Consider the following 12,201-nt stretch of genomic DNA (forward strand, 5'->3'; position numbering starts at 1 on the left):
ATCCTCGTCGCCTTGTCCCCAATCTGGCCTTTATCCCCTCGACAATGCATTTGTTCACGCTTTCCACTTGTCCGTTGCCTTGGGGGTGTGCAACAGATGTGAAAGTGTGTTCAATTTTCATCTCCTTCATCCACTTCTTGAGATCTTCCGATGCAAAGTTGGTGCCATTGTCTGTTACAATCTTGAGCGGGAGGCCAAATCTGCATATGATGTGCTCCCAGATGAACTTGCGCACAATCATAGCTGTGGTGGATGCAAGGGCTTTGGCCTCCACCCACTTTGTGAAGTAATCAACAGCCACAATGATGAATTTTACGGCGCCGGGAGCATCCGGGAAGGGTCCCACCATGTCAATTCCCCACTGCTGGAAGGGCCATGCAGTGGATACGGGGATAAGATCGTTCTTGGGGCGCAGTGTTTTTGGAGAGTGCCTCTGGCAAGAGTCACATTTGCGGATCTCCTTTAGCGCGTCGACATGCATACCAGGCCAGTAGTAACCGGCGCTCATGATCTTCGCGATAACCATCCGTGGCCCGGAGTGAATACCGCAGATCCCCTCATGGATTTCCCTTATCAGGTAGTTCGCATCCTGGGGGTCCACGCAGCGCAGTAATGGCCCCAGGAAGGACTTTCGGTACAGAATACCGCCGTTCATTTCATATTGTAGGGCTTTGTTTTGGATCTTTCTCGCTTCCGCTTTGTTTTCAGGGAGTACCCCCTCTTGCAAGTACTTGATTATCGGGGTCATCCATGAAGATTGGCCCGTTTCGATCACGTTCACTTGTCGCAGCAGCACCGATGGATTCTTGAGTACCTCTATCCTTACATCTTTGGCAAGATGTTGAAAGGAGGTCGAGGCAAGCTTGCTCAAGGCATCAGCTGGCTTGTTTTCGGAGCGATTGATGTGTATAACTTTGTGGGATTTGAATTGTTGGAGCAATTCTTTTGCTTGTTCCAGATACAAAGCCATGACTTCTCCCTTCGCGTCGTATATGCCATTCACTTGACTGGCTATTAGGAGTGAGTCAACATGTGCGCGCAAGCTTTTGGCTCCCATTTTGATGGCGAGGCGTAAGCCTGCCAGAAATGCTTCGTACTCAGCCTCGTTGTTGGTGTTTTTGAAGTCCAACTTAATGGCGTAAGTAAACTCGTGATTCTCTGGGCTCACCAGGCGCAATCCTGCTCCCGCGCCATCTTCATTTGATGCCCCGTCGGTGTAAAGCATCCAAGTTTCATCTGTTGTATCTTTCTCGGGAGTCTCTATCAGCTCGCACTCCTTGATTTTATCGGCCGGCACTTCTGTGATGAAGTCGGCTAGGACCTGACCCTTAATGGCCGGGCGCGGCCTGTACAAGATGTTATGGCCGCCGAGTTCAATGGCCCATTTTGCCAACCTGCCTGATGTCTCAGGCTTCTGTAGTATAATGCCAATGTGGAAATTTGTAAGCACAGTTATCACATGGCCTGTGAAGTATCGGCGCAGCCTCCGGGAGGCGTGTAATAGCGCAAGAACCAGCTTCTCCATTGTGGAATATCTTGTTTCTGGGTCGGTGAGTACCCTGCTGACATAGTAGATCGGGGTTTGTACTCAGTTTCTGTCGACCAACAATACTGACCCTACTGCCTTATCCGAGGAGGACAAGTACAGTACGAGGGGCTCCTTTTCAAATGGTGCAGTCAGGGTAGGGAGTTCGATCAGACATGCTTTCATTTGTTGAAAAGCTGTTTCGGCTTCGGGGGTCCATTTGAACTCTTGTTTCTTCACACAGTTGCGCAACGTGCTAATGAAGGGACACGACTTTGCGGCATGATTGGAGAGAAAACGATTAAGCGCGGCCAGCCGGCCGGCCAGTCGTTGCATTTCGTTGATGTTTCGCGGTGAGGGCATTCGTTCTATAGCTTGTACTTTCTCTGGATTCACCTTGAAACCGCCGTTTGTGACAATGAAGCCTAGAAACTTCCCTTCTTCCATGCCAAAGGAACACTTGGCTGGATTTAGCTTCATATTTACGCTGCGCAATGAGTTGAACGTTTTCTCGATGTCTTTCAACATTTGGTCCTCCTCAGGACTTTTAACCACTAGATCATCGATATAAACCTCAATATGCTTTCCGATGTCACCTGCAAAGGTCTTGTCCATCAAGCGTTGATATGTCGCGCCTGCATTCTTCAGGCCAAAAGGCATCTTTGTGTAGCAGAAGATTCCAAGATCCGTTTTGAACGCTGTCTTGTCTTCATCTTCTAGCTTCATCTGCACTTGATGGTATCCTTTGTAGCAGTCCAAAAAGCACTTCCATCGGTATGGCGCGAGAGAATCTATTTTTTTATCGATCTCAGGCAAGGAATAGCAATCCTTTGGGCACGCCTTGTTGAGATCAGTGTAGTCTACGCACATGCGCCATCCGCCATTTGATTTTTCGACCATCACGGGGTTCGCCACCCAACTCTGATATCTTACCTCTCGCAAGATCCCGGCTTTGAGCAGCTCACATACCTGCTCGTTCATTGCTTTTGTCTTGTCTGCCCCTAGGCTGCGCCTTCTTTGGACCTTTGGCTCGACAGATGGGTACGTGTTTAAGCAATGCTCGGTGATGTTGCGCGGGACACCGGTCATGTCTGCCGGTGTCCAGGCAAATATATCCATGTTTCGAAACAGCAGTTGCTTTAGACGTGTTCTGATTTCTGACGAAATGGCGTGGCCAATTGTCACAGTCTGCTCGGGGTATTTTCGGTTTAAAACCCATTTTTCTGGCTCGGTCGTGGAGACCTTCGCCGCCTTTGTTGGGCGCAGCTCTTCAGTTGACATTACTTCTTTCTTGGCATATATGATTGCTACTCCTGTCTTGGTTGGGAAACCTATCGCAGAATGAGGCGTTGAAGTCACCATGTTTAGCTCGCCTTGCGTTTCCCTCCCAATAAGCACATCATGCCTCGATTTCACTGGCATTACCATGAAGTTCACATTTGTTGTTCTTGAGTGTTTCCCGTCAGAGAGCGTGACGGGGAAACTGATCTGTCCGAGAGGAAAAACCATCTTGTTGCAAAATCCAGACAAAGGATAATCGACTGGTTCGAGTCGCGCTTTATCCTCCTCATCCAACTGATTGAAACACTGTTCGTAAATGATGTCGGCAGTACTTCCCGGGTCTATGAATATGTAGTCAGTTTCATAATGCCCGATTATGCCGGTAATGACCACGGGACGTGTGGCGCGAGGTCCGCCGCGCACTACCGGAAATATAACTTGCTGCTCTTGCCAAGAAGGTTCATAAGGGCGTTTGCCTTTCTCTTTCGCGCTATACCTGGGTCCGTTGACCATGTGAGTCTCTAGTCGTCGGACCTTTTTGTGGTTCCCTTCATCGTGGCGCTGGAGTTGACGGGTTTCCTTGCGTACATTCTTCACTAAATGGCTTAGCTTACCGCTTTTGAGCGCTCTCTCGATTTCTTGGCGCAAGCTATAACAGTCGTCGGTCAGGTGCCCTGAATCTTTGTGAAAATCGCAGTACAAGTTGGGGTCTTGCCCTTTCTTGTTTGTCATTGGTCTGGGCGCCTTGAAATCGACATTCTCCGTCATCAATACCTCCTTTGGAGTTTTTGTGAGCGGAGTCCAGTGTTTGTCACGATTGTCGTCTCTGACCGCCTTCTTATAACCGATTCGGTCAATCGTTTCTCGCGCATCTTCTCTGTAGCGTGGCCTGTCGTCACGGCCTCTTGGTCTCTCAGACTTCCAGTCATGACTCTTGTATTTGTTACGCTTGTTGTTGTTGTCGCGCGTACTTCCTCTTGAAAATCGATCTTCTGGGTAGTAGCCCTTTCCACCAGCAAGGGACTCCTCAGTTTGCGCGACGATTTTTGCGGCTTCCATTAGTTTATCCCACTCCTTTGGCATTCCATCTTTGCCTGTGATGGTTCTAATGAGACTATCGCAGCGTATAGCCTTTTTGAAGTGACAGCGCATGAGTTGCTCACTGACGTCGCCTATTTCCAGACACTCTTTGTTAAAACGCGTGATGAAGTCTTCCAGACCTTCACCATCTCTTCGCCAAATATCTTCTACTTCGGCTGTGTCACGTTGGTAGCGACGTTGTTGGCTAAAGTAGCTTAAGAATTGCGTCTTGAAATCTGTCCATGATATAATCTTCCCAGGCGGAAGGCTGTCAAACCAGGCGCGAGCCGCTCCGGTAAGAGTTTGAATGAACAGGTGGCACCACATGGGCATGTTCCAACCTCCCATGCAGCCCACACTCGTGAATGTTCTGACGTGATCGTCTGGGTCAGTCAACCCATTGAATTTCCCAACAGTTGGGGGTAGCTTCTCTCATGAAAGCGGCGCGAGTGCAATTTTCGGGATACACTTGGAGTGTTCCGCAGCTTCCGCTGGTCTGTATGCCAGGCGGAAATCTCTTTCAGCTTCTTCTGTGTAGCCAATGTGTTGTCTTGGCTTGTAGTACTCATGATTTTTTGGTAAACGATTAAAGACTGACGATTCCTCGTCACCTTCCCATGTGGGATCATACGGGTCCGTTTCTTCCCATTCGTTGTTCATGTTGCGCGGCGTGAGCCGGCTGTGAACAGGGCCTCGCTGAAGGTTCGACGGATAGTCGTAGTAACTATCCGTTTCCCCTCTTGTATCGCGCGTGTCTTGTACGCTTAAACGTCTTGTAGGGGGAGGCCTGTTGATTCTGCCTTGTAGGTTGGCTGGCGGGGGCATTTGGCGCACCCCCTGACTCTGAGGGGTGACCAAGGACGGTTCTGCCGTCAAAACTGCTTGCTGCGCGATGAGCGATTGGTATGCTGCATTGATGGTGGCGATGTTCTTGGCATACCACGAGGCTGGGGTTTCGCCTTCTGGTAAGCCAAGTAATGCAGATACATTTTGAGGTGGCGCTGTGTTCGAAGGTCCTTCTCCGTTGTTCCCTGGGGTGACCACTTGGGTGATGCGGGTGAAGCTCCCGCGCGGACCCCCAGTATTGTTGATTTCAACTTCGCCGATTTCTTCGATTTGTTGGGCTTGGAAGTTTTGGATTCCTTCACCCAACGCCGTGTTAGAGTTGGTTCCGAAACCGAACTCTGGGATGATTCCTTGACCAGTCATAGTCGAAGGAAGAAAAAGATGTAAAAGGCTCAAATAAAAGAAGATGAGGGTGGTTATAGAAAAAATCGGTGGGCGCCAATGAAGAAACAGTGATCTAATTAGGGAGTTAATTAGATTGGTTTATGTTCCTTTCATAATGGTTAATCTTCTTAAGGATATTTGAGCTCCGACTTGGTAATCAATCCTGCAAAACAGAACACCGTTACTCGTTAAGAGGGGAATGTGGGGGTTTCTCTCTTAACCAGGCTCCGGCGTGAGAATAAGCGACTGCTTTGAGAGTAATTAAATGTAAAGAGTGAGAGTAGAGGGAATCGAATGTTTAACCTGTGGAATGAGGTCTCTATTTATAGCCGGAGAGGTGTAAGGGGTTATGGGCTGATGGGCCTTGGGCCAGAAGCGGACAACAAAACGGATATGCTCTTTGTCTCACTGGCGTCGACCGCTTAGTGGCTTCTAGACGCTCGTCGGTGCTGGCGCACCTTAATTGGAGCCACGTGTCATTGTTGTCGGCCTTGTTGTCCTTCTGTCATCAGCAGACAAGTGGAGATCGTGGGGCAGTTGTCTCCGTCCTCTGATTGGTGCCACGTAGGCGTCCTTGTGTACTTCTCGTCAGGCGATCGTGGCGCACGATTGACCAGAGCCTGCTAGACGCTCATTGGCTCCTTTTACTGCCACTTGTACCTTATGTACCACTGTAGGTAGCCGTGCGCTTCCCTACTGAGTGGCTCTTGTTGGACAACAAACTAACCCGCGCGGGGTTAGCATGCTCATTTGTTCCATTGTTTTATGCTAAGTGCTGATATCTGGGCCTCTTGTGAGCCTTGCCTCGCGCGGGACAAACTACAACGTGTGTAAGTCGCGCGTGGATACTATTAATAAGTTTTCTGAAATAAGGAGTATGGTTCCGCGCGCAACCTGGCGGAGGTTTGCGCGACTTTTTGGGACCATACCCCTTCACATACATATACAAATAGGAACTTTAACACACGTGTTCACTAATCCATCCACATAATCACATCGCTTTGCAAAACACTAATAAAATCAGAAGGTCAAAATGCTTTGCAAAATGGACCGACGCCCCGTTTGACTTACAAACTTGCTTAACGGATCGGCATTTGCAGTTAATAACAAAACGGACGTGTCTCCTCCAACCACCGTTTCCTCCGTCGTTCGCCACCGTTTCACACCCTATATAAGCCCCTCCCCCGCCAGCAACAGTCTCCGGTCATCTTATCACCCTTCTAAATCGCCGTCGGAATCTGGTAGTTTGAGCGAGTAAAGAAGAGAGCAAAACGTTTGTTGTGACATTAGAATAGGTTAGTGGTGGCCGGGGTTGCAGATGTGGTTGCATTGTTGTCGCCGTCGCGGAAGATTTCCAGAAAACTCTCCCGTTTTCCTCCCTCTCACTAAACTTTATGCAATATTAAAACACAACGTTCACAATACTATATTTTCTCGCCAGAAACAAAGCGTGCACCAACCACCGCTGGTTCTACCACCGTGGGTTTTGGTTTTTTTGGCCGGAAAACGACAACTGAGAAGTTAGATGTAAAGTCTTGATTGTCATCATGGTACAAAAAACCGAGCACATGATACACACAGGGGTTTCGTCTATGACTTTGTTGTTGTGGGTTGTGGCGAAGAGGGTGAGATGGAAGAGGGTGTGATGGAAGAGGGTGTAATGTGAGATGCCGTTTGTGGTGGCTGTGAGCAGTGGCGAAGCTTGAAATTTCCGACCGAGGGGGCAGAAGTCACCTGACCTAAAAATTTCTATAAAACTGGGGGGTCGAAAACGTATATACCCAAGAATTTCTATACAAAAACTACATACTCTCCACTACTGAGCGAAAAGTTCGGGGGGTCGGCCGCCCCCTCCCGCCCCTTAAAAGCTTCGCCCATGGCTGTGAGGGAGACATTGATTTTTGAGAGAGATGGATGAAGGGTCTGGTTTGGATAAAGGTAGTTGTTTTTTACATGGGTGGTGGGTGGTTTTCCTATACCATGTATGGGTTTTGCTCTTTTTTATTTTTGATAGTCATATGGATATATTAATTTGTGTTGCTATTAATTTTTGCTCTTTTAGGTAAAAAAAAAAATCTGTTTAGCATTAATATGGATACATTAAATGTATTAACAAAAAGAAATTATCATGCCAATTGTTACGATTTTCTATCCTAAAATAATAATAAAAAGATAATAACTTCTATTTTATTTATAATATAAACTTTTGTTTTCAGTCTCTACTTCAGAATTTTTATAAACTTTTCTTATAATATCTTATGCATCAATTAGCATATAAGTTTGAAATAAAATTTGGGAATAAATTTTATTGTATAAAATTTTGAGAATATTATTTTCTAATGATTTAGCACGACGCTAACATATTCTTCAAAACTTTTTTGGTTTTGTGTTGCAGGCCTAAAAGCAAAATGAATATAATGTTTTGCATAAGCTTAAAAATTTTCGATTCTCATATATTGATACTAAAACATTATAGTCAATATCCCGCCGCAACGCGCGGGTTGACGTTAACTCGTTATATATACAATAATTTACTAAAAATTTGCTCGTGCTTGGCTTGTTTGCAAATCAAACCAAACCGAACAAACATATTCTAAACATTTTCCGAGCAAGCAACAAGCGAGTAACAAGCGACCAGCAATTTAAACAAGTATAACTTAATTATCTTTAACTTAAAACATCATCAAGTAGAAAATAAAGGTACGGTCCACAACACAACCCTCGTTATCTATCATATAACCGATCGGAGATTATTCCGGTCACCTTCTCCGTCACTCCTCCGTTCAAACCACACAAAAACCCTAATGAAGCCCTCTCACTTCCACCATATCCTATCATACATCATCCTCACCATCACACTCACCCCCAATATAACAACCCTAGCGATTAGGTTTCCGAATCCGATCTCTCAGGTCACCGGAAATCCGCCGGATCAGTTCCTCAAAACCGCCGTTTTCTCTCTCGGAAGCTTCTGGAGGGCGGAATCCGTGTTCGGTTGCTTGGATGGAGTTGTACGGACCACCGTCGGTTACGCCGGTGGATCTAAATCCAATCCTGAGTACCGGAGTTTGGGTGATCACGCTGAATCTGTACAAGTATGTGTTGTGTTTTTATAGTTTTGAATCTGGATTGTTTGATTTTAGAGATGGTTTTGATTTGGTACAATTTGGTGTATTGTAATGCGTCTATAGGTCGATAAATGAACCGAACGAACGAACATAAATGAGGGCGTGTTTGTGTTTGTTTATTTAACTTTAAATGAACACGAACACGAACGGTTAAATAAACAGATTTTTTGGTCATGTTTGTTTGTTAAGAAGATAAACATGTTGGTGTTCGTTTATGTTTGTTCATTGACATTGTAAATGAATGGTTTATGAACATAAACAAACACGAATGAACAAACACAAATAAAGCATAAAGCATTTTGTATATGGTGCTTTGGATGTGATACATACATAACAGTGTAAGACAGTTACGTAACCGCCACATTCGCACTCTCCTACTACCTTGATTAGCTCAAATGTGTTACGTAGAAGTGTGTTATGCGGCTCTTACAGTTATCAGTATATTTACTGATTTGGAAAAGAGCGCGTACCTGTAATGCCCTTTATGCTTGTTTATAGATTTTTAGGTGAAATTTTTTGAAAATTAACTCAAGGACAATGAAATGACGCACTTTATTTACTTGGGAAATGTAGGATAGTTTGGAGTTGAGGGAGGTATGATTTTAGGGGGACATATTTATATGTTCGAAATCCAATTTTCTTGCTATATGATGTTCGTTTTGAGATAGATTGTTAAAATGTTTTTTAAGAGAATTTGCATTATGGTGTTCCATGAACTCTCTGCAGATTGAATATGATCCTCGGGTGATTAATTTCAGGCAACTTTTGGAAATTTTTTGGTCTAGCCATGACTCGAGGCAAGTATTCGGTCAAGGCCCTGATGTCGGCAACCAATACAGGTGACATATCGTCTCTAACATCTTTCTGTGTTTACATATCCATTGTTTAAATACTTAAATCTCAAGTTTTGGTTCAACAGGTCTATTATCTTCATCAATGGAACCGATGAGTCGAGATTGGCTGCCTCGAGCAAAGAAAGGGAGCAAACTAAGTCAAGGAGTAGCATTGTGACAACTCAAATTCAACAGCTTGGAACCTTTTATCCTGCAGAGCCTGAACACCAGGTTTGTTTGTTTGTTTGTTTGTTCTTGATTCATTGGTCCGGTTCTGATTCTTGGCTTGCGTCTACATTTTACCTTAAAGAAACATGTTGCGTCAGTTACTCTGAGTTTAAGAACAGTATAAGCAGCTAAGAACAACATGTTGCGTTGCTGACTTGAATTCAACGCTTTGAAATGTGCAGAAGTTTGAGCTAAAACGAAACCCCTTTCTCCTTCAGTTGATTGGTAACTTGGCGGAAGAAGAATTGGAAAAATCGAGCTTGGCAGCAAAGCTAAACGGGTATGCAGCAGAGTTGTGTCCACCAAGAATTCAAAGCCGGATCGATGGAAAGGTCAATGAGATTATAAGAAAAGGGTGGCCTATTCTACGAGATGTGTAGACTTTTTCTGAAGACCTGAAGAGTCACTTGTATCAGTATTTTTGTAAGTTTTCAGGTTAATATGTTCTGGGTTTTGAATGCTTTTAGTAACTATTTATGGCTCTGGTCACCTCTGTACTTGTATTTTAAGATAACAGTTGCAACATTGACATATATGTAGTGTTTACTAATTGAGACCCATGTAATTTTGTTAATGATGGACTTCTGGTTGATGATTGAGACACTCGGAAAACGACATGATATGGCTTTCGGCCTTTAGCTAATGCTTTATCGGGATGATACGTGTTCGTTTCTATCAGTCGACGAACATTTTTTTTCAATTTGAACTATTATACATGTATCATGTAAGCATTAAAAGGTGATTTTTTAAACCATTATGGTGTAAGCATAAAAAGGTGATTTTTTTTGGCAACTTAAACCATTAAGTGATCGTCTTATAAACTACTAAAATTAATTCCTTTTCCCAAAAGTAGGTTTCTGAAAATTTTGAGATTATCCAAAGCCTAAATAGTATACTACTCATCTTGTTGTTAATACTAATTTTTTGTTGATTTTTTTAAAGTTCAGTAATTGATTTTTTTAAGTTAAGTATTTGATTTTTGTAGTTCAAATAAAAATCTAATAGTTTTTAAAGTTAAGTAATTGCTTTGGTGTAAGTTAAATATATATTGAGGGTGAGTGATTTTAACGAATATTCTTCTATGTATAACTTAAAATTGAAATTTATATCGGTTAAAATGGGTAAACTAAATACATTCTAGATTTTGAAGTAAAAATGATAAGGTTTGACCCATTTCAGTTAATTTATGCAAACTAATTACATAAACCGTACCGAACGCGTATATGTATAACGGGTAACCGGATGAGTCATATGCAGGTTTCACAAGTTAATATGCTTTAAATATGATATGATATCAGTAGGATATCAACAATTATGCCCCAAATGAATTTAAGAACAATTTAAGTCCCGTAAGGGTATTTTGGTCATTTTAAAGTTTATAAAAGAGATTTAATAGTAAACTAAGGTTCTGGTCTAAAACATTCACTAAAAATATTTATTTTATCAAGTTACATCAGTAAAATATCATACATATATGAGGTTTACCATTTATGGCCAAACTATGCACCGTAGGGGCATTTTGGTCATTTCACATATGCTTTTAAGGACAAAATTGGAAATCTAAGTTCAAGACTTATACTTACTGTTAAAGTATTAAAATTTAATTATAAAATCAGTAGGTAACAAGTCTTAGGTGTTAAATATGGTTTTAAACCATACTATGCGCCTAATTTGCGTAAAAGTCAACAATTGACGGTCTTTGAGATGTTTATGGAAATCTGAGAGTTTTATCAGTCTTGAATGCTTAAAATATTCTATTTAATATATAACATCAGTAGGAAAAGGTTTGGCATGCAAATGATATGTAAATCTCGTTTTATTAATGAAAAGGGCATTATCGTCAATTACCGAATTCATGCAAGAACTCTATGTTATGATCAGTATAAAATCTAACAAAAATTTCCAAAAATCTCTAAAAATTATATCATAACAGTAGGCAATAAGTTTGGTGCCAAAAATTGGGTTTAAATATGATTTATGCTAAAAATGCAATTTAATTAACAACAAGTTTTGTTTTACGATATCTTGGATAACTTTTGTTTGAGACCAGAAACTGAAGTCAAAATTCTTGGACATACTTATAAATCAGTAATAAAGCTTTTTGTCCTTTCACATTTTCAAAAATCTCGTTTTTATAACATAAGGGCATAATGGTCAATTTTAAGCATATTAACGGAATCATGCAAATAACTCAGATTTCTATGGGACCATGTAGTAGAACCTCAGAGGGTTATACTAACATATAATATGGTCACAAAGGAATCCTAAGGCATAAAGAAACTATGCTAAATCGGGTCAGAACTGAAAGTCAAAGCAAAAGTCTACCTTTGCGACTTTCGGTTGCGCACCAAGCCTAAACTCAGAATTGTCGGGTTGAACATGCCTAAACATGTTCTTATATTATTTACCAAGTTATTTAAGTTACAAAACGTATTTTATAGCTTCTATATTATCAGTTATGAATTATTTTATAAAAACTGACTCGTTTGACTTTTCTGTTCATTACTTTGACCCGAAAATTGACCAAGTAAATGTGATAATTAGGAAGTGCCCTTTTGAGGGATTATCACCTACTTAATTACCAACACATTGCCACTTTCAATTCGAAAAATGGCTGGACCGTTAGTGATTAATCACAAAGTCAAAGTGTAATTACGATATCTTTGACTTTCGGTTATTAAACTAATAAAATCTTAAGTACAGAAGCTAAGAATGCTTACAAGGGTCCTTAGCACGAAGATTAAACTTGAGAGAGCTTCCTTGATGACTAGGATGCTCCAGAGAACTCAACTTGAGAGTTTGTTTGAGATTTTCTTTGAATGAGCAAATTTGAAAGCTCCCCAAGAGCTCTATTTATAGTGAGGGAGGATGAATCAAGATCAATCCAAGTGTCCTC

At 42.4% G+C, this 12,201-nt stretch overlaps 1 protein-coding gene across 1 annotated transcript; it reads left to right on the top strand.

Moving 5' to 3' along the window:
• Positions 1 to 7,788: 7,788 nt before the first annotated feature.
• LOC110912255 (peptide methionine sulfoxide reductase A5) lies at positions 7,789 to 9,900 on the top strand. The gene is made up of 4 exons (XM_022156934.2): positions 7,789 to 8,211; positions 8,971 to 9,083; positions 9,164 to 9,308; positions 9,488 to 9,900. The coding sequence occupies exons 1-4, from the start codon at positions 7,921 to 7,923 to the stop codon at positions 9,683 to 9,685; spliced, it is 747 nt and encodes a 248-aa protein (XP_022012626.1). The 5' UTR covers positions 7,789 to 7,920; the 3' UTR covers positions 9,686 to 9,900.
• The last annotated feature ends 2,301 nt before the right edge of the window (positions 9,901 to 12,201 follow it).

This window comes from Helianthus annuus, chromosome 15 (assembly GCF_002127325.2).
Source record: "Helianthus annuus cultivar XRQ/B chromosome 15, HanXRQr2.0-SUNRISE, whole genome shotgun sequence".
NCBI lineage: Eukaryota > Viridiplantae > Streptophyta > Magnoliopsida > Asterales > Asteraceae > Helianthus > Helianthus annuus.